General features: G+C 41.4%; 2 protein-coding genes across 4 annotated transcripts; one reads left to right on the top strand and one right to left on the bottom strand.

Annotated features, from left to right (window-relative positions):
- Positions 1-2,132: 2,132 nt before the first annotated feature.
- On the bottom strand, positions 2,133-11,550 carry LOC140340653 (uncharacterized). 2 transcript variants are annotated; one of them, XM_072425976.1, is made up of 8 exons: positions 11,013-11,550; positions 10,719-10,910; positions 8,796-8,846; positions 7,691-8,169; positions 6,949-7,014; positions 6,521-6,793; positions 4,032-4,242; positions 2,133-3,409 (listed from the first exon to the last, which is right to left on the bottom strand). In XM_072425976.1, exons 3-8 carry the CDS (start codon positions 8,834-8,836, stop codon positions 3,265-3,267), a joined length of 1,215 nt encoding a protein of 404 aa, XP_072282077.1. In that variant the 5' UTR covers positions 8,837-8,846; positions 10,719-10,910; positions 11,013-11,550; the 3' UTR covers positions 2,133-3,264. The 2 variants fall into 2 exon arrangements, with proteins under 2 accessions (XP_072282077.1, XP_072282076.1); XM_072425975.1 differs by having other exon boundaries at positions 10,719-11,550.
- Positions 11,551-13,448: 1,898 nt separating this feature from the next.
- CASP9 (caspase 9) lies at positions 13,449-21,604 on the top strand. Of its 2 annotated transcripts, none has more exons than XM_072425774.1 (9): positions 13,449-13,607; positions 15,013-15,220; positions 16,560-16,600; positions 17,092-17,268; positions 17,361-17,450; positions 18,659-18,806; positions 18,985-19,164; positions 19,296-19,405; positions 20,384-21,604. In XM_072425774.1, exons 1-9 carry the CDS (start codon positions 13,476-13,478, stop codon positions 20,474-20,476), a joined length of 1,179 nt encoding a protein of 392 aa, XP_072281875.1. In that variant the 5' UTR covers positions 13,449-13,475; the 3' UTR covers positions 20,477-21,604. The 2 variants fall into 2 exon arrangements, with proteins under 2 accessions (XP_072281875.1, XP_072281874.1); XM_072425773.1 differs by having other exon boundaries at positions 15,013-15,232.
- Positions 21,605-21,792: the final 188 nt, after the last annotated feature.

The raw sequence follows: 21,792 nt of genomic DNA, 5'->3' as shown, positions 1-21,792 counted from the left end.
CTCTCAAGTAAAAACTCCTAGTGATCAAAAACATTTTTTGTTTTATTTTTTAATTTTTTAAGCGTACCTAAGCTTAGACTTTACATAAGAGAGTAGACAACCCTTTTATGTAAAATAAATATTCTGTTCTTTGTTTTTTTTTTTAAGTGCAACATCCTTGTTCAGCAAACTCCTTCCTTTAGGCCAGATACGGCCTAGCCAGTAGTTCGTTCCGGCCTAACGCCCCCTGGCCGATCCAGCCTAATGCCCAACCTGAGGCTCCGAAGCAGAAAAACCTCTAGTGCTCTCTGATTGGCTGAGGAAAGCTTTCCTCAGCCAATCAGGGAGCACTATCTCAATTCTTGGATAGAGTTTCTCTCTCCAGGAACACAGGAATCCCTGTGTTCTTCGATATCCAAGAACACATACAACTAGTAAAGAGCTGGAAGAGCAATCAGGGGAGCGGAGCCGAAAATTAACCCAAATTCTCCCACCATTGACTTTAATGGTGTTCGAATTTTGGCGTTCGATCACCCGAACAATATCTCTCTATTCGATCGAATAGTCGAATCGAATAGTGAGATATTCCACCAACAATATTCAGGGCCTGTCATGCCCGGAACGTCTGAAGACGTTTATGGTTAAGCCAAAGCAAATTTCGTCAAAGAGAAGACACCATAAGAAAAAATGTGAATTGGAAGACAATGGTTGGCCACGAAGTGATAGGAAGTCACATAAGTTTCACCACTAATAGACCATTCTAGACTCTAGACATTTTATTTCTGGGCTGTGATTTGTTAGCCTAGAAAATACCATCCCTCTAAAAAATTCTATCTCACCCTATTAGGGTGCAGCACGGTGGCTCAGGGGTTAGCGATCCGGCCTTTGCAGCGCTAGGTTCGATCCCCAGCCAGGGCATTATCTGCATGGAGTTTGCAGGTTCTCCCCGTGTCTGTGTGGGTTTCCTCCAGGTACTCCGGTTTCCTCCCACATCCCAAAAACATGCAGGTAAAGCTAATTGGCTTCTCCCTAATTATTGACCTTAGACTACATTAATCACATATGACTATGATAGGGACATTAGATTGTGAGCTCCTTTGAGGGACAGTTAGTGACACGACTATGTACAGCGCTGCGTAATATGATGGTGCTATATAAATACTGTATAATAATAATAGAACTAAATTAGTTCAAGTTGATGTCTGACTTTTAAATTCTCCGCACATATGCAATGAATATCTTCTAATTCGAAACTCAGTAACATTCTAAGAGTCCTGATTTGGACCCCCAAATTTCAGACAACATAATGCTCTGCCAATAACAGGTGTATTAGGATGCCCAATAATGAAAAAGGAATGTTTGTTTTTTTGCAGCACATGGCCCTGCATTAACCCAGCACACTGCTAACACTCTCACAGCCACTTGGATCAACAGTAAAACTAGAGATTTTATTAAAAACCTGTTGGTAAAGTATACAGCTGCAAGGATTCCAATTGGCTGATGGTTGTTAGGAGGCAGGACCATCCCTAACATTCCGATAGCTGGTGGTCAAGGTATGCAGTGGTGAGATTTCCCATTGGCTAGTAGTCTTCAGTTGGTTACAGTAGATATGAATGGTGGTAAGCCTGTTGGTATTGTACATAGCAGAAAATATCTTCCCACTGTATAAAGAGAACAAAGTGTCCCAGGATGGATCATGCAACAATTGAACCAAATGATGGATGTTACTGTCTCCTGCTGAGAATTACCTTCACTTCTTGCACTAAATATCTAAACGTGAAGTGTGAGAAGATCTTTCCAAAAGTTCCCCTCTTAGAGGGATGTCACCTAAATAGGGGAGTGACCACAGAAAGTGGTGAGGTGAGGACTGGCAGGTGATCCTTCGCCAATTCACAACTCTGCCGGCATTAACACCTTGCCCGCTGACCTTGTATTTAATATTCAATTTCTCGTCTCCTCCATTTTTATGATTGAACAGAGACGAGGGAAGTCTGGGAACAGAAAATGAGAGGACGGTGAGCCACAGGCACTAATTCTCCAGATCACTGGAACTGGCAACCCCTTTGGCAATCACAGGTGACCCCTCCACAGCCCTCAGGAGGACAGGGGTGCATGGCCCATCAAGGAAAAACAAAAACATCAGATAACCCATCAATGGTCAAATCAGAAAAGTTTATTACAGAATAAATGACAAGACAGTAATCTAAAGCTTTGTATAGACATCATCATTATATTGCTAGAAATTATCTTTCGTGATTATCTATCTGATTTGTGTACATATAGCTCTTTGGAGAGGGGAGGAGGAACAGAGGCAACCTGCTGCATCCTCCCCCATGGTCATCTCTGCTCAGTCATTTAATGATCCACCCAATTGTTTGCTAAATGACCTTGGGGCCCTCCACATGTGAGATATATGCCTGATAGATAACAATTATCTAGTTTGTGTAGATAGCTCAATTCTAAACATGGTAGAAGCTGATTTAATCACATCTGTTCTGTAAAAAATCTACCCTGTTAGTAAACTACCCAATACTTCCAGGTACGGGGAGCATGTGACTTATTCCCCTTACTCCTATAGTCCATAGTCTATAAGTAGCCAATCACACACAAAGGGGTGGGAAGAGTCCTTCGTCCTGTGTAAGCTCCAACCAGATCAAATATAAACCTCTATGCAGACCCCCTGCATATCGTGGTAAAGGGGCAAACTGGGAGAATGAGGAGTGGGGACAATGCATAAGCTGGTTCAGTTCTACACAGACAATCACAATTTCAGATTTTAATAATTGGCACAATCCCTGAAATGATTATCATATTACTAAGCATAAATCATAATTTGTAGCATTTACTCTAAGCCTAAAAATGATTAAAGGGTGAGAAATGATATGTAGATGCAAAAATGTAACATTAGGGAACCCAATGAATTACGGAACAACAGGTTCACTTTAATGCTGAGCTGTAGGTAGAGTCTAAAACTAAGGAGGGGAAAGTTTTGTGGGAAAGGAGCAAAGTAGGCAATTGCTTGTGGCTCCAACCTTCTCTGAGACGCCAATTGACAGGATGGGGTTCAAGAAGATGGAATGCTGGGAATTAGAGGCCACCACATCATATTTGCCATGGGCCCCATTCCATCTACAATCATTTCTGGAGCCGATCCCTTAAATATATTGGGAAGGCTGATCTCTATACTGAGATATACAGGTAGAAATAACTGGAAAAATAATAAAAATAATACAGCCATCAAATCTGGTAAGCTGCAACATTTGATATTTTTGATTTAAATACATTTTAATAAGTGTCGTGCCAGTGTTTAAAAAAGAATCCTGGGAGCCTATGTGCGGGTGTTCCACTGATCCAATGCCCGGTACTTGGTGATGCTGGTTGTGGTTCTGGGAGTCTTCTACAAAACAGTGGTCTGTTCTCCCAACACGACCTGAAAACACATAAAATAAACCTTACTGAGGATAAAAAATAAGTAGATCATTTTCACATCAAAGGACTTACTTATAAAGATGCTGGCCAGCATGTTCACCAGAAAATTGTTACTTTTCTCTATTTATGGGTTTTTATAAATAAAGGTTAATGATAATTATAGAAGAATGTCACCCTTATACATAGCCAAAAGACCATTGGTTTCTACTAAACTGACCTGAGAGGCAGAAATCACTCAGTGCTAACCCCCAGCAACCTCCGTAGGAACCCCTGGGGTACCATGGAACTCTGGCTGAGAAACACTGGTCTACAGAGGCAAGAACAAACCATCAATTTTCCATATTGATTTTGATGGTTGAGATTTGGGACATTCAGAATCCAAAAATGTTGAATTACTGTAGCCAAATGACCTCTTAACCAAACTGTGAATGTTCAAGTTGTGTGAGTTGTTTGAATGTCACACCATGTCTGGAGGACCTTCCAACATCTGGACTTCATGGGCTCCAATTTCTCTCTCTTTTATCAGGTTGTCTATGACCCATTTTCCTGGTGAGCTCCAGATTTGTGTTGTGTTTTTCATTAATGATTAAATAAATTACAAATAAAAATAAGACAAGTATTACCTTATCTTGTCTTTGAAAAAAATTGCTACCAAAATTGCTACCAAAATTGAAATTCCTAATACAATCACAACAATCTGCCACCAATGCATTCCACCATTGTCATCAGGTTGATGAATTTTAGAAGGTGCAGTAGGTGTAGGTGCAGCTCGGTCATTCCCATCCGTGGTGATATTAAAATTCTCCAGTGCTGATTTTAAATCACGAAATGGACCTAGAAAAAGAGAACGGATGAATCATTCACAGGGCAACCATTAAAACTCAACATATAACACCCAACCTGATTTCTAGTGTAAGTTCTTCATTGTGCTCTATTCTCAGAATGGGGTGATATTTCTTGTGCTGTATTGCTAGCTTATAGCCAAATTTCTAAAAGCTAAATACAAAGATGAAATACATGTATAACGCTGTTTTTCCTGCCGAAGGATTCATCTTTGTGTTGATTTAGCTCTGAGATCCACATTGCTGTGTCAAACAGCTCAACCCCATTTAGCTTGGCAGGAAACCTGATCTCTCTGCTGCAGTTCAGTAATACCTAAAGGTCCCTCCCCCAGCCTGGCTACAGTCCCTGTTAACACATGAGTATTGCAGCACAGCTAATTGTGTTTTCTGATTAATATGTAACTCTATAAGCAAATGTTCCTGGAAAGCTGAACATCACACCAAGTTGTCGCTCTCCTCCACCCTAAATTATGGAATTTGGCTGCCCCCAGTAAAGGGTTGTGTTATTGTTAGAGTATTCAAAGACATTGTAGACAATTGTGCTATTCCATCCTCGTGGTCACAATTTGGTGGAGACCATTTTCTGTTTCAGCATGAGCATACCCCGGGGTACAAAGCCAACTCCATAAAAACATGGTTGGATCAGTTTGGTGAACTGCACAAATCCCTGACCTCAACCCTACTGAAGATCTTTGGGAGGAATTGGAATGCCATTTGGTGAGTCAGGTCTTCAGTTTGTTAGCGATGCCCAGAGCATGCTGTGTGATGTTATTTGCATTATCTAGAATATTGGGTATGGTTTGTCTAGCCCAGGGGTGCCCAACCTACCTACCTATGTTAGATCCGGCCCTCTCCTCATTCCCTCTTTTCTTGTTTCTCTTGCTGGGGATGGGGTGCTTGCCTCTCCTATGTTCCTCTATGAGATTGTGCTGCCAGGAGAAAGTGGGTGTGTCCTATAGACCTGTCAATCAGTTTCTGCTCCCTGCCCACCTTGTACTGTTAGATAATCCCACCAGCAGCATGTGAGCTGTGTCTGTGTCCATGCAGCTGTCATTATCCCCATGTATAAACCTTGATATCTCCTACACTGAGTGTCATAGAAATGTGACATTTGCAGGGTACACATGAGACCCTAAGAGCTGCTACTAAACCAAATTCAGGCCCTGCACACATAACAAGTTGCTAGATACGGGGTCCCAAGCATAAAATCCTAACAACAGCGATATTTACACATTAAGTGGCGCTATTTCAAGACCAGGGTCCCCAAATTGAGCCTGCATTTTGGGCACCCCCTGGGGGTCATTCTCATGGCATTGAGCATTAGGGTGCTGCCAATTGTCTGTGTGCTGTGGTGGCCCTTAAAGTTCACAAAACGTCAAGGCTGCCTTCAGGGTGGCCATGGGGTTGCAATGTGGTTACGCCTTCCTTGTGCCAAAGAACCCCCGCCTAGGGGGAGACGCTCTGTACCGCTCACTGCCGCCTGGAGTCAAATCTGCAGACGCTGCAGTGCCTGTTACACATAGCTGACCACTTACATTCTGTGACCCTCAATTTCTCAATGCCTGTTGTTCTCCATTAAAATGTTATACCCATCATGTCACGCTACCCTGTCACACGTAGCTAGACATTTCCCTTCTGTGAACCCCAACTTATCTTAAACAGTAGAAAAAAGGAAATGTAGGGTAAGTGGGGGACTCTTGGGGTGACCCCCCACCACTAAAATTCTATCACTCCTACTATACCATGGTGTCCTGTCACATATACACGTCTGCTTGTTCTTTGTTCTTTGAATCCCAATTTCTCCTGAAAGGGGAGCTGTAGGTATAATAAAATGTAGTGGGGACCCATGTGGCTAACTCTCCATAAAATTAAATTGTTGCAGCACCATCACATCATATCTGCAGTGCTTGGTGTGGTGCCCACTGTGCCACGTAATGCATGTTGGTTATCCCCCCACATATTGAAGTGAGAACAATAATTCTAGAACCATTATTTAAGGCTACACTAAACATTGGAGCTGTGAAGGTTTATAATGGACAATATTGAGTAATATATTTTGTTGCACGCAGTTTCTAAGCTTGACATATTGGGGAATTGTTTATGTTTGTGTGCACTGACATGAGCCGATTTTTTTACTGACAGTTTAGCAGTAGCACAATTACCAACATTCTATTTTAGAAATATATCAAGCTTTGGGAGGTTTTTATTCTTTGTCTTTAAATGTTCTTTGCAGTGTTAGCGATGTGTGTGTGATCTGCTGTGCCACGTACCTTCATGTATTGGTTCTGGGAAAATAATCTCTCCAGCTTCCACAAATAAAGAGACATTCTTCTTTGGAAAGACCAGAAGCAGAGTATTGTTGTTGATCAGGCAAACTGAAGAATTATCGCAAGGGAATTCCTTTCCTATACTGTTTATGAAAATGTCACACAAAATTGCTTTCCCTTGTTTAATAGTTATGTTTAAATTGACAAGGCTGTTCTCTGTGACATATCTGTAGGTGTGCCATTGTCCATTGTCTTTCACATTGCCCGCTGCAACGCCTGCAAAAACACAAAATACAAGCTGGTATTGTAAGCTAAATGCAGCAGATAAAACCTTTATATTCTCAATATCAATCTAAACCATTGTCTCAAGATCGCTGGATTCACATCATCTTCCCCAAATTTTGACCTTTGCCTTTTTCAGGTTTACTAACCTTGTGAGATCCAGATGAAGATGCAAAGTAAGACCATAGAAGAATAAACCAATTTCGTAAGTGTATCTGCAGAAAAAAATCACATGATAATAATTATTATTATATTGGGGGTACAATTTTGTAAACATCCATCAAGGCCACATATAGCCCGATTCAAAGTGTAATGGGGCAATGCTGACTTGCCTTTGATGATGAAAGTTACACCATGGTCATTATGACTTCCCCTTGACCACTTGCTGGACTCTTATGCAGCCAGTGAAGTAGGGACAGCTCATATGTCCTGGAGCAATAACTTATTAAAGTGTATCCTAGCCAAAAAACATGTTTTTTGTTAGCTTTGGATAAAGTGGGGCAAACTTCTTCAAGTATGGGCAAGTCTCCATTGGACAGCATGGCAGAGACTGAAGAGTCTGCAGCCTTTCCTGCATGTGATTGGGTATTCTTTATGAAGTGAGTTTTACACATTTACTAAGTGAATTATACCTAGTATGGTGATAATTTGTTTTGGTAAGTGATCAGCCTGAATGCCCTTAGTAAATCAACCCTAGACTGGACTTGTAAGAAGCCATCTTCAGACCCCCCTCCCACCCTCCTCGGTCAAGCTGGGGGTTCCCATAATAATTTTGCCAAGAGGTCGAATCACACACAATTACCGCCCTAGAGGACCTATAGATGTTGTGGTGTACATTGAAGCTTAAAGCAATTCTTTTATATATGAAGCTCTCTGGGCAGATTTACTTACCGGGTATCAGTGTAAATTGGAATGACAAGAGCTTGCTTTGTGTGTCATCTCTTGATGGAACCACCTTGACATTTTTCTTCTCCTTTGAGGGACGTTTCTTTCTGGGCCGGTGTTTTTTCTTTTCCACCTTGATATTGGGTTCAGATGTAGGTTGGACATTTGCCTCCAAGAGAGTTTGTGTGCTCACCTCTTTAATATTACTGTCCACTTCCACTTCTGGGTCCAATTTCACATCTGGACTCGGCTCGAACAGGTGTGTTTCAGTCTGGGTTTCAACACTTATCTTAATTACAGAAAGATGAAGGCGCACAATGCCAGTGGAAGGAGCCAACGTCTCAGGAAGTCTCTTATTTTCAGGGACTGGCACTGCCTCTCCCTTATCATCTGCAATTTCCAGCAACTCTGTGGCCGATGATTTCTCTATAGTAATGGCTTCAGAGCCGCCTTGGGCAAAATCTTTCACTGTTTGGATATTGGGCCTAGACAAAAAATATTTAACAGATTTTACCCAATTACTGATTTTATAAAACACAGATCCAAGCCATTTTTTTATTTTCTCCTTTTCTAAAGACATGAGAGAAAGTAGGAGGAGACCTCCACAATGAGAGGGAAAGTCCCACCTTTGGTTGTTGCCATCCCTACAGGAGCCCCTATTGGAAGATTTCCCCTTTATTTCTCTATTTGATAATGGGGAAATGTTAGAATTCACATTACTTTTTGACAATGATCCCAAGATAAATTGAGAAAATGAGCCTGGTTTATCAAAGCTCTCCAAGCCTGGGGAAGATAGACTATCATGGTTGAACTTGGGTGATACGGCAAACCTGGAAGGGATCTGATTTTGATGAGGATTGAAAATGATTTTAGGAAATCAATTCTAGCTTTTCTGGATCACTGAGGTTCACTTAAGATAGTTATCTTCTCCAGCCTTGGAGAGCTTTAATAAATCAGGCCCATTGAATCTCCTGAATAGGGATACACACAGCAATATAAACCTAGACAGTAGGTCTAACCCCACCCAACTCGTCCTAAAACTATAAGGTTGATTTTGGCCTTCCTTACAAACATTTCCCTTCTGTTCTTCACTCTTCTTGATCACACTTACCCCGATTGTTGACCAGGGCTGTCCAAGGTCTTTATTGCCATAGCCGATGTTCTATTAAGAAAATAAATATTTATTATTTGTATTGATAGAATAATCACCATGTGTACAAAAAAATGAATGTATTGTTATAAATATAGACAGTAACAGATTTTGATTGGATCAGCTGCAATGTGCAACGGAGTTTAGTATAGAGAAGACGAAACAGCAGAAGGAACCAATTCCATTGTGCTGCAGTGCAAGGATACTTAATGGTCTGCTGTTTATTGTTCTCTGTGTTCCCATTGCTGATTATACCTCACTACTATTTGGGTATAATGTTGTCACCAAAACTGGAATTGGGAAATCTCCACAATAAAGGTGTCAGGCACCACTGTCCCTGTGAATTTCCCGGCCTAACCTCATGTCTTGCAATTTTAGAGAGTTCAGGACATAGACCCACAACTTGGTCTTGTAGCTTACATGAACTCTGTGTTGAGGAGTCAAAGGTTCTTTGCCATTGTCTATTTGGGTTTTAGGGAACTGCAATTCTAATTCCATCATCAAGCATCAGGCCTCAGTGTTAACCCACAACCAGCCAGGTACTAGAGGAGGAAGGCCCCAGCAGTAAACACCCGATATCAGGAACATAGACCCTGATAATTACCCAAGCCTTGACAGTAACACCCAGTCAAACAGGTCCCTGATGCAATCCTAGGGCCAAGGAGCCAAGAGGAAGGCCCCAGCTGTAACTCCCAGAGAGACAGGACAGAGCAGAAGAAAGACCCAGCACCAATAGTAACCTTTAGACATGAGGCCACAGTGGTATTCTTTTAGACAGACCAGCCACAGCAATAACCCCAGGGGCCCAGACAGCAGAGCTGAGCAGTAATCCCCGGGGAGGCAGGCAAGCCCCATCAGATGAAGACACCTATACCAGCAATAACCACCATGAAATAGGCACAAGCAGTAATCCCAGGGGCCTAGACAGCATGCTCCAGAAGTAATTCCTAGGTAACAAGGCCCCAACAGTAAAAGGAGAGCCAGTGACCCAGGAAGAAGGCCCCAGCAGTAACCCCCAGACAGACACACCGAAGAAGAAGAAGGCCCCAGAACCAGCAATAACCACCAGGTACCAGACTTCAGCAGTAACCTCCAAACAAGCCTCACCAAAGACCCCAAAGGCCCAGGCGGCCAGGCCCCAACAATAATCCCAGAGCCTAGGAAAAAGTCCCTAGCAGTCACCCCCAGGCATCAGGCCTAAGCATTAACCTCCAGACCTCAAATGCCAGCAATTACCTCCATACAACCGTGCCCCATCAGATGAAGGCCCAACCACCACCAGTAAGCACCAAGCATCAGGCCTCATAACAAAGCTGTAATTTAGGGGACCCCGACAGCCAGGCTTCAGCAGTACCCCCAGGCAGGTAAGTCCCAGCAGATGATGGTACCAGCACCAGCAATAAACGCCGGGAAGTAGGCACCAGCAGAAATCCCAAGGGTCTAGGCAGCATGCTCCAGTGGTAATCCCCACATATCAGGCCTCATCAGTAATCCTAGGGCCAGGGGCCCAGGAAGAAGATTCCAGCAGTAACCACCAGACAGACACACCGAAGAAGAAGACCCCAGAACCAGCATTAACCACCAGGTATCAGACTCTAGCAGTAACCTCCCACCCACTGCCCACCAAAGGCCCAGGCAGCCAGACCCTAGCAGTAACCCACATACAGCCATGCCCCATCAAACGTAGCCCCTAGCACCCGCAGTAACCACCAGAGATCAGGTCCCAGGACTCAGCATTAACCCCAGGGGCCCAGGCTGCAGGTCGGTAAAGACCAACTCTCAGCAACATTGACCCCCAGGCATTGAGAACTGCCACAGCTAGCAGTAACCCCAGGGGTACCTAGAAAGCAGCTGTAAAGTGGGATAAATTGCAGAACTACTGACCTGAGTGGTCTGCTGGTCCAGAATGAGAACCTGCTCTGCTCCTCCAACTTGCAGCAAGACAGCTGACTCGTCTCCAGCACAAGATCTTCTTCTGGTAATCTCCACTGGTATCTCTGCTTTCCTCCCCGTTGGTACTTTCAGCAGTCAGTGTCCTAGGTCCACCTATTCTTCTCAACTTGCAAACTGGAAAAACTGGTGGTTGCCAAGGAGCGGTGTGAGAGAAAATCATGCATAACCCATATCATGTCCTTCTACCAATCACAGCAATCTTACGATTCTACGTTTTCCACTTACATTCTGCTTATACCTTCTAGGTCCCACCTCTTGTATGGCCATATCTGAAGTGTTGCTACTTTGGCATTGGAATGAGTCTCACCCACTCCTAGAGACTGGATCATGTGAGCCCTTCAACCCCCCATGTACGCTTCTTTACCTTTTTCGCCTTTCCAGTTCCCTCTTTGCCTATCCACTTCTTTTCTCCCCTCTTCCATGTATCTTGTTCACTTCCCCTATTCTCTGCTCTCCCTTTTCTCTCCCATTTTCCCCTCTTCTCTTACATTTCTCATACTCTCCTTTCTACTCCTCTCCTCTCCCTTCTCCTACTCTCATTTACTCTCCTCTCACTTCTCTAAGTTTCTTATGCAGAAAGCCATAAACCTTGCTATGCTTCTGACACACTTAGATTTACCATTCTACCCCTAAAGTGATTGTTTCAAGGGGTTTTTCCAAAACCTAAATCTGTTCGAAAAAAGCAGCAAAGTGCCAGAAAATGTTGCAGCCTTCCAGCAGAAGTGCACAGAAGTTAAAGGGCGTTTCCTATTGTAACACAACAGGAAGAAGTGACCTGTTGCACCGGCAAGATGATGACGTTGATCAGAAGACATAAACATTTCTACACAGGCATTTTTTAACCCGATTTCATAAGTTAAGTTATGAGTCTGCATTTTTTGAGCCAACTCCCACACATGTGAGCAGGACCATGCCCACTCTGATTCCAAGAACCTGCTCTGCACGGAGCCCGCACTGACACCGGAGTCCGTGCACAGGGAATCCCTTATGTCACCCTTGGGCGTGTGCTGTGCATGATCCGCGCAGACCATGTCCACACTAACCGAGGTTAGTGGTCGGCCCCCACACATTTTCACCTCACCAAATCTGGCATTCTTTACAAAAAGTTTGTACACCCCTGACCTACATGGAATGGCCAATATTGCTGGTGGGATCTCTGCTGGGTTTCTTGTACAGAAAGCATTGGGGGTTGCAGAATGAAAAGCACAAAACCAAAATTTAAAGTTCATGTTCAACGTGTGCTAAAACAATTCAATGAGCTTTGCATGCTATTCTCCAGTCTAGGAGAGCTTTGTTGTATAGAGAAGCAGACAGACAGCATCTCTTGATCTCTTGACTTGTACAGCAATGAACAACTTAACGCGCCCATCTATAAACAAAGGGGGACACCAACCTCCTGTTACTCTCCATGGCAGCGGTGGCCAACCAGTGGTCCTCAAGACAATTTTGGTGGTCCACAGAAAAATGTGGACGTTATTTGTAATTTTTATGTTTTATTAAACATTTTAAAAAAAATAATAAATTCTTATATTCTGAATAACAATTTTCACCTTTATACTGCACTAAATTCTCAAGCTGAACTGAAGATGTAAAAACAAGGGAGGCGCAGCGTGACGTCAGTGTAGTATTAAGTTGTATGAGGAAACCGTTACCGAGCCGTACGCTTCAGTATTGTTTCCACCATTACAAGAGTCGCTCCGCCAATACCGATTCTCATCCCATTATTTTATTTTATTTTTTATTTCCCATATGCTCTTTTAGGTAAGTATGGCCTTAGCTGTGTATTTTCTATAACTGTTATAATTAATGTCATCAAATAGCTTGACTTTGATAACTATCATTTCTTGTTTGGTCTTAGAATGAAATAAACCCATAATGAGTGAGAAAAACCAAACAAATATTTTGCATTTCTTTAGTAATACTTCACCTAACCATGAGCTGATCAATGAGTCAGAGCCACCACAGTCCTTGTCAGCACCATTAGGAGAATCATTATTTTACAAATGTCTTTATCTTTTTCTAAAAATTCAATATTAATCGTCTGCGGGATTTAAAATTATGAATTTAGTGGTCTGTGAGATCCGAAAGGTTGGCGACCGCTGCTACATTGTACTTAAGAGAGCTAAGCCTGACCACAATATATTTTTTTTCCTGACGAGACAATTACAATAACAATCAATATGGCCGTTGTCATGGGAGGAATCGCATGGGTGTCCCACCATCACAACTAATTCCAGGATCATCATGACAGTAAATAATGTGAGGTAAGGTGGCCTGGTGGACCACAACAATGCTTGGATTATTATTAAAGTACAATTATATGGGAAGAGCTATGGGTGGCCAACCATAGCTAAGGACTTAACAAAACAATTTCCAACAACCTTTTTTGTTATTATTGTTTACATTATTTTTTTATTTTATTATATTATTTTTTAATTTTTATTTTTATTACTTTATTTTTTGGTTTTCTTGTTCATTATTGTTATTACTGGAACAGCCAGAATAGCTTGGCTTGGGCCCTCCATTCATTTCAATGGGATGACCATATTTGGAAAGGAGGAGCCGTGATCACGTGGTACAACCAGGCATCTATGGACAGTTATGGAGAATGTCTCGCCGCTCCCCGCGTCACGTGATTGTTGTCACTGCGTGCGTGATGACGTCCGTGTTTACGGAAGTGAGAGGAAGATGGAGGAGAGGGATAGACGGGCTCTGAGGAGTAACAGGACGGTGCTGGTCACCTCCCTGCAGCTGGGGGATATCTGGGACCCGCTTGTAGAGAGGGGAGTGTTCACTAATGATATGATAGAGGAGATTCAGGTGAGCCCTGCGGGCTTTGTGTCAGAGGGTATTGCCTTATACAAACGCCAAAGTTGTCAGCTCTACCTGGTTTCCAAGGGCAACCACGGCTGTCCCTAGAAGAGTCCCTGGTGTCTAATAACAGACCTGACTGTCCCTAGAAGAGTCCCTGGTGTCTAATAACAGACCTGACTGTCACTAGAAGAGTCCCTGGTGTCCAATAACAGACTCGGCTGTCCCTAAAATGTCTCCTGGTGTCCAATAACAGATCCCACTGTCCCTAGAAAAGTCCCTGATATCCAATAACAGACCTGGCTGTCTCTAAAAAGTGTCCCTGGTGTCCAATAACAGACTCGGCTGTCCCTAGAAAATTCCCTGATATCCAATACCAGACCTGGCTGTCTCTGGATGAGTCCCTGGTGAACAACACTAGACCTGGCTGTGCCTAGAAGAGTCACAGGTGTCCAATAACAGACCCCTCTGTGCCTAGAAGGGTCCCTGGTGTCAAATACCAGACCCAGCTGTCCCCATAATGGTCCCCAGTGTCTAATAACAGACCCCTCTGTGCCTAGAAGGGTCCCTGGTGTCAAATACCAGACCCAGCTGTCCCCATAATGGTCCCCAGTGTCTAATAACAGACCCCTCTGTGCCTAGAAGAGTCCCTGGTGTCCCATAACAGACCCGATTGTCCCTAGTAGTGTCCCTGGTCTGCAGTGCTGCTGCAAGAAATGTTTTCCAAAGATAGACAAAGCTGCCCCTAGAATTGCCCCCGGTTTGCAAATACAAACAAACAATCCCCTAAAAGGATTCTTGGTTGCAAATACAGACAATGCAATTACCAAAAAATGTTCCGGGATTCAGCGCCAGCTAGATGAATCGTATAAATCTGCATCATGTAGGACAGGTTATGATATCATACAAAACTAAAGCTGGCATCAGTCGCACTCATTGCAAAGAAGCTCCGCACTGTCTGGGATCTGACACACCAGGAAATGCTGGTGGCATTGTGTGGCATGGTGACTCCGTCAGGCAGGGTTGTCCAGGACACAATCTGCATGGAGTTTGTATGTTCTCCATTTGCTTGCATTGCTTTTCACTGCCATTACCCAAAACACATTCTGTGACGTTAACTTGCTTCCCCCCAAACTAAGCTATGCTAATGACATATGACTATGGTAGGGACATTGGATTAAAAGCTCCCTTGTAGAATTCCGCTGTCCGTGCTAAAAAAAATGTCTAGGTTAAACAAAAAAAGATAAGGCTAAAATCGGGTTATAGATGGGGAACCTTCTGTCCATGGATCTTTGAAATACAGGGACAGAATTCACAGGTTTTTTATACTTATCCGATATAACACTAACACTGCAAATGCCGATACTCATTTTTTATAAACTTGCAAAAGAATTAACCCTTTCATTTCCTCTAGAGAGCCGGGACACGCCGAGACCAAGCTCGCCAATTATTGGTGGAGTTAGAGACTCGAGGGAGCCAGGCGTTTGCGCTGTTTCTGCTGTGTTTAAAGGAGACCGGGCAGCACAGCCTTGTGGATGCCCTTCAGGAAGGTGGTGGAAGTCGTGTGATAAAACCAGCAACTATATCACCAACACCTATCTCTCCTCTTCCTTCAGGGAGACGTGAGCCTCCATGTAATTTTATGCATTTTTTTAAATATAAATGCAAATTGTGATTAACTATTTTAAATCCTTTATTTCATGGATAAAATTAAATCAGATGAGATGCATTTTGTACACACATCAGATGTTTCTCACCAGATATGAACGGTCGAGCGAGAATCTGACATGTGTAATTAGATCATCCAACGTCGTTCATGGATCCGTCCTGCCGAATTCATGAGTGACAACAAAAGACCACATTACAAATGAAGGGAGAAGAACACAGCGAGGTGCCACTCCCTCGTTCTCCCCCCTTTGTACAGCTCACTAATTGAATGTGTATATGCAGCCTTAACAATATTATTTTTTTTACATGGCTTTACATTATGTATCCAACAATTTGTGGACACCTAAATGAGCTTGCTGGATTTCAAACCCATAGCCAATAATATTGAGTTTGCACATTTGTGAGGTAAAATTCTGACACTGAACAAGAAGACCTGGCATACAATACACATTCCAAGTCATTGCAAAGTGTCCAGTATGGTTGAGGTCAGGGCTGTGTGTATTAAATTTAGGTGTTTGGGTCTGGTGTGTTTGTACATTTAAAGGAGAAAATGTAAGGTAGTCTACATGTTTAATTTTCACTGCTGGAAATCATCTTTCATGATCGTTTCCAGTGAAAGATGAATGAACAAGCACCGTGCAAATGAAGAGGGTAGGACAAGAGAGTGGCACCCCGTTGTGCTCTCCTGATATATTGTATAATGTTTGTTCCCAATCAGTCATTCATGGATCTGTCCTGATGGATCCATTATCGATGTTGGACAATTACTGTACACTTGGCAGATTATCGCCCATCACAATTTGTGTACATATCCTAAGATAGATTGTAGATGAGAATTAGAAACCTGGCAGAGGATCCATTCTCTCCTCTGTCCAAAACTTGGTGATTTACTGACTGCCTTGTATATTATTACTTTATACAAATATTCTCAATTTGGTTGAAGTTCCAATTTAATTATCTCCTCTTTTGTCATTAATTTAGACTAACGTCATGAAAGGACTTCTTAACAAAGAAATATATTGATGGGGGTAAAAATCAAGTTTTCATCATCATTTAGTTGAATTTGGAGAATTCCATATTTAATGCTGTTTAGGAATATTTGTGCCCTGTATGTAGGGTATGAAAGATGTTTTGTAGTTTTAGATCACATTTTTTATAGTGTTATTGGTTTTCATGAAGGGATTTACCTGTCTTCGTCTGATATCCTAGTTAGTCCATTAGTATATCCACCCCACAATCATATCATGCCATTCTCTGATTCTCCTTTAATATTTAACTTTTTTCTTTAATTAGCTAATCCAGTTGGAAAGCCAAAAACCTTGGACATAGAAAAGGTTGGTATTTTTTAGGCTGTGTAACTTATTTATATGCAAAGCCTTAAGGAAAACTTCCCATTGTGTCAATATATTTTAAGGTGGGAAAAATCTCCCTAACTACAAGAATACAACAGACACTGGTTACTAGCCCTTTATTGGGAACAACCTCCAGAAAATAGTTTCTCTTTAAGCAGACATATAATAGTTATAGATCATTTACTGTTTTAGTAAAAGGAGCTAAGAGAAATGACATATGTATTATATTCCTGATGAAAGATCCACTATAATTATAAAATACATTTTTCTTGCTGTTTGTAATTCTGACCTTGGATTCAGTCCCGTCTATGAGCCAGTGTGGCTCATAAGGGGCTGCATCAGTGGTCAGAAATCCCTGGAAATATGGCATTTGTTGTTTGTCATTTATCATATGTCATAAGTACTGAACAATGCATGGGCCTAGGTGAAACAGGATGAAAAAAATTCTGAAAATATTTCATATATTTTTCCAGGATTATCCAATGATCTTCGACCCCTGCGGGTATTGCCTTATCATCAATAACATGGAGTTTGCAGAATCCACCAACCTGTCTTACAGAGCTGGCTCTGATATCGATCGGCAGAAGTTGGAGAAACGAATGAAATCGTATCATTTTGAGGTGTCTGTAAAAAATAATCTGAAAGGAGCGGTCAGTGATACTTTTATACTCCTGATATATGATATATAAATAATATTGATATACCATGTTTATGGGGTATGATATTGAATGCTTATCTGCAGGAAATCCATGAGGAGCTTCAGCTTCTGGCCTCCAAGGATCACAGCAGAAAGGACTGCTGCCTGGTCATCATCTTGTCTCATGGCTGCGAGGTAAAGAAATCTTACAAATGTAATATATTGGGATTTATATCTATACTGTAGCAAAAAAAAATGTTGGGACTTTTAAGGCAGCTAAGGTTAAGATAATATTAGTTTATTCATATTTCCTTTTAAATTATATTTTTTTCAAAAAATTTAAAAGCACATTAATGTTTGAATTATTGTTTTTGTATTTTATTCTAGTACTTACCTCCTCTCTGTATATAATTGTTTCCTGATATTCATATCTGCGAAAGGCATTGAAACGTAAATGGTTGATATCCAATGTCCATTGAGGATCCTTGCATAGAATATATATGTGTAATAGGTACCTACAATGATTGGGCCCTATGTGTACAAGGTAATGTGACTATCTGGAGGTAATGTTGTGTTTGTATTTATATTACATACAGTTAGGTCCATAACTGTTAGGTCCATATTCTGTATCTCGGTTTTTTCTGTTTTTGCAGCTTAAGGATGGCTTATTTCACCTGCATGGAGAGCTCCTTTAACGGCATGTTGTCAGAAAAATCTTCCACATACATGCACCCCCCCCCCCCTAAAAACAACTCCAGGCCTTTTATCTGCTTAATTGATAATGGCATAATGAAGAAATTGCCCACACCAGCCCATGAAATAGCCTTTGAGTCATTTGTCCAATTACTTATGAGCCCCCGAAATGAAGTGATTGTTTAAAAAAAAAAAAAGGCTTTAGTTCCTCACATTTTTATGCAATCTTATGTTCAACCAACTGAATTAAAGCTGAAAGTCTGCAGTTCAACTGCATCTGAGTTGTTTTATCTAAAATTCATTGTGGTAATGTACAGAACCAAAATTAGACAAAAGTTGTCTATGTCCAAATGTTTATGCAACTAACTGTATATCCTTTTAAATTTGTTCAATAAGTGTGATCTTATGAGAAATATGAATAAACTAATATTGTCCTAATTAAGCTGCCTTAAAAGACCCAATATATACATATTCCTTCTGGCTACAGTTAATTGGGGTTGTGGCAATGTTGATACTTCTACAGACTTAGCTTAATTTATATTGTCTTTATAAATATCTATACAGTAAGTGCCCCATCAATAATAAAGAGTTGAGATATAGTTTTACATTGCACATCATTGCACCTCACAAATGTAAGAATTTCAGACAGAACAGTGAAGTTGTCAAACTGAGAAAGCTGCTAATTTCAAAAAATAAAACCTTTTTGTTAGACGAGACACACACGGTTTCCGGGAGGAGTTTATGGTACAGATGGCGTAAGGATCCCCGTGGAAAGAATCGTCACCTACTTCAATGGTCACCACTGTCCCAGTCTGGGAGGAAAGCCAAAACTGTTCTTCATCCAGGCCTGTGGAGGAGGTAAGGAGGAACCAATAGACGTCTCTAAAAGTGGAGATCTAATTATATTCATACTTCGCTTGAATCAGTAGGTAAAAAAAGGAGGATTGTAGATTCTTTTATTGTTTTTCAGTCATTCTGTAACTGTTAAATACTTCTCTTTATCGAAAAAAAATTCTATTTTTTTTTTTTTTGAAAGATCAGAAAGACAGAGGGGTAACAGTGGAATCCGGAGACCTCCCCGGGAAATTTGATGTTTCTGCCTTACAGTCTGACGCCACTCCTGTCCGAACTGGTGAGGGAGACGGAGATGAAATAGACGCAGTGGCGAGCCTGCCCACATCCAGTGATATTCTGGTCTCCTATTCCACTTTTCCAGGTGTGTATGCAGCAATGGGCGACCTCCAAGCTGTGGAGAATAGACAGCTTTTATCTGTAAAACTTCCAATGGCAAATTTAATCTGGAACCCATTATATGTTTTTGTCTAAATCTGGTAATCGTATCCCCAGGTTACGTGTCCTGGCGTGATAAGAAAAGTGGATCGTGGTATGTGGAGACGCTGGATGAAATCTTGGACAACTATGCTGAATCTTTAGATTTGCAGACGCTGCTGGTCATGGTGCGTTCTTTTTTCTTGTGTTTGCTATTGCATGAATGATTCATGGTTTCATGAACATTTTTATGTTTTAGATGGAGTGGGAAAAGATTAGAACTCCTGCCAGGTTTTACTGCTAACTGGGGCTCAGCTACAATGATTTCCCTGACTTCCTGTCTTGCTGACGATATTTTTATCAGGTAGAAAATAAAGAAAAAATTAAAACAGCAACACAGGCACAAAAAAAAAACCCAGAACCCTAACAGATTTTTACTTTTGTCCAGGTCCCTGATGTAGATTTTCTTGTATGGTTAAATCCTTGTCTGCAGTGAAGGAAAGTTTGGCTTGACATACATTTCTAAGCTAAAGTTCCTTGCAGTCATAATTTGACTTCCCTTGTTCCTTCTTCTGCCCTCATCAACATGCTACTAAAAATTTAGATGAAATATTCCTGTTGCTCTTTTTAGTAACTACTTCTATTTGGGCCTGGCAAGGCGCTGTACGTAGCATACTGAAAACATGACCTACCCCCTAGAACTCTCAGTCCCAATGCCAGTAGGGAGTAACTTTTGCAGTTATCTAAAAGCCTTGATGGATAGATGTTAGTCTGAGGGAGTGGGCATTTCTAGGCAGATTGTATTAGTATGCAGACCCCCATACATTTTATGCTAAACCTTCATGTTTGAATGAACTGAAATCCAATAAATGAAAGGGATGCGGACGGTGAGACATGGGAGCAAAGGGTAAGATGAGCCAAGAAAGTCTCTCTGACTTAATTTAGCTTTTTATTCACCTTGAGAGAAGCTCAGTGATTAGTAAGCAATTTCAGTCCAGATGAGCCCATATAACTGCAAAACTGAAGGAAAGCTGGATAGCAAATGTATTATTTAAAAATATTTTGTAAATGCAATTTTCCAATGACAAATAGGCTTTATTTGGAGCTTGTGTGTGTTTAATGTTTTTTTTTTTTTTTTTTTTTTTTTTTTTTTTTTTTTTGTACAGGTTGCAAATGTTGTTTCATCAAAAGGAACATATAAACAGATACCCGGATACTTCAACTTCCTGCGCAAGCGGTTCTTTTTTCAAGCTGATTAAAAGAAAATGTATTTTGCACATTGGTTTCGGTATCCATATCCTGGCTCATTTGAGCTTGCTTTGGCTGTGAACTGAGCTGGCAGGACTCCGGAGAGCTCCTTTACAACTGACTCCAGAACATATTCTTCATTTGCTTATTTGATTTTTTTTATTAAACAACAGCATGTTTTTCTGATAGTTCAATACAATCAGATTTCTTTACTTTTTTCTTTGGATGTTTCAAAGCTGAACTACAGGAAATGCTCCCAGAAGACAAGGTGTACGTGTGAGTGAAGTCTGATTGAGCATCCAATATGAGCAGCAATGTCTACACTGTTTATTGTTAAAAGCACTAAAGGACTTTTGGGTCTAAGAATTTAAAGAGAAACTAAACTAAAAATTGCCAAAAAAAAAATTACACTTACCTTCAATCCGGCAGGGCAGCTGATCCATCCAGGGGGTGTCTTGCATGTGGTCCCGCGTCGTTCCGGAATGCCAGGTGAGGCCATCTTCTCCTCTTCTTCCTGCTTTTTTATCCTATGTCACGTGACCCAAGCGCAAGATCAGGTGACATAGGATAAAAAAAAAATTGCAGATCTCACTGTGCATGTGTGATACCAGCAAATCTTTCTATTTCCGTGAAAAGGCTCCTTCTGCAGATGCCCGAGCACTCAAGAGCCTCCTGGGATACGTGATGTAGGTATCCCAGGAGGCTTTGCGCTCCCATTCATTCTGGATTGCCTAGGCGGTGCTGCACCCTTTTTTTTTTTTTTTTTAAACGGTGTTGCACCTATAAAAAAAAAAAAAAAGGGTTGTCTACCCTTTTATGTAAAGTGAAATTTCTGAGTTTAAGTACACTTTAAGTCTAATCAGATAAGTGCTGTGGTTTTGTGAAGTGGACCTCTTTGTGGTCCCCCCTGCTCTGTGTCCTGTGACATATAGGAGAGGGACAGAAATTAAGGATAAATCTCCTGAAGAATCTGACTGGTTTTCTGCAAAACGCGTGGAGGGAACTTTACCAGCTATAGTTCTCATTTGTCCTGAATCACACACCATAATGGTGAAAGTTTTTTTTATGTTGATTTTAAATGTAAAAAGAATACATATTATTGTTTTATTGTACTGTTTTTAATTAAAATTTTAAATATATCAACATATGTATATTGTCATTTGTGCTGCCTTAAAAGTCCCACTATATTTTGTTTGGTTTTCATTGTATGTATGGGGGGTTGTGAAGGGCTCATTTTCTTACATTACCCCTAACTTTCCTGGAGATTAGTGCAACACCTTATCCAACCAACCTTTGGGTTGTGGGTGAGCCCTCATCATCCTTCATT

Source organism: Pyxicephalus adspersus, chromosome 11 (assembly GCF_032062135.1).
Source record: "Pyxicephalus adspersus chromosome 11, UCB_Pads_2.0, whole genome shotgun sequence".
NCBI classification, from domain to species: domain Eukaryota; kingdom Metazoa; phylum Chordata; class Amphibia; order Anura; family Pyxicephalidae; genus Pyxicephalus; species Pyxicephalus adspersus.
Note: the sequence above shows the minus strand (reverse complement) of the source record. Positions and strands in the feature narration are given on the sequence as shown.

Excerpts from the sequence above, each read along its gene's own strand:
- LOC140340653 (XM_072425975.1), bottom strand. The coding sequence starts at position 8,836 with ATGGCAATAAAGACCTTGGACAGCCCTGGTCAACAATCGGG. Across the intron at positions 6,794-6,948 it reads CTTCATCTGGATCTCACAAG|GCGTTGCAGCGGGCAATGTG; the intron begins GTTAGTAAACCT and ends GTGTTTTTGCAG. Across the intron at positions 4,243-6,520 it reads CCCAGAACCAATACATGAAG|GTCCATTTCGTGATTTAAAA; the intron begins GTACGTGGCACA and ends CTCTTTTTCTAG.
- CASP9 (XM_072425773.1), top strand. The coding sequence starts at position 13,476 with ATGGAGGAGAGGGATAGACGGGCTCTGAGGAGTAACAGGACGGTGCTG. Across the intron at positions 15,233-16,559 it reads AGGGAGACGTGAGCCTCCAT|CTAATCCAGTTGGAAAGCCA; the intron begins GTAATTTTATGC and ends TTCTTTAATTAG. Across the intron at positions 19,165-19,295 it reads CTCCTATTCCACTTTTCCAG|GTTACGTGTCCTGGCGTGAT; the intron begins GTGTGTATGCAG and ends TCGTATCCCCAG.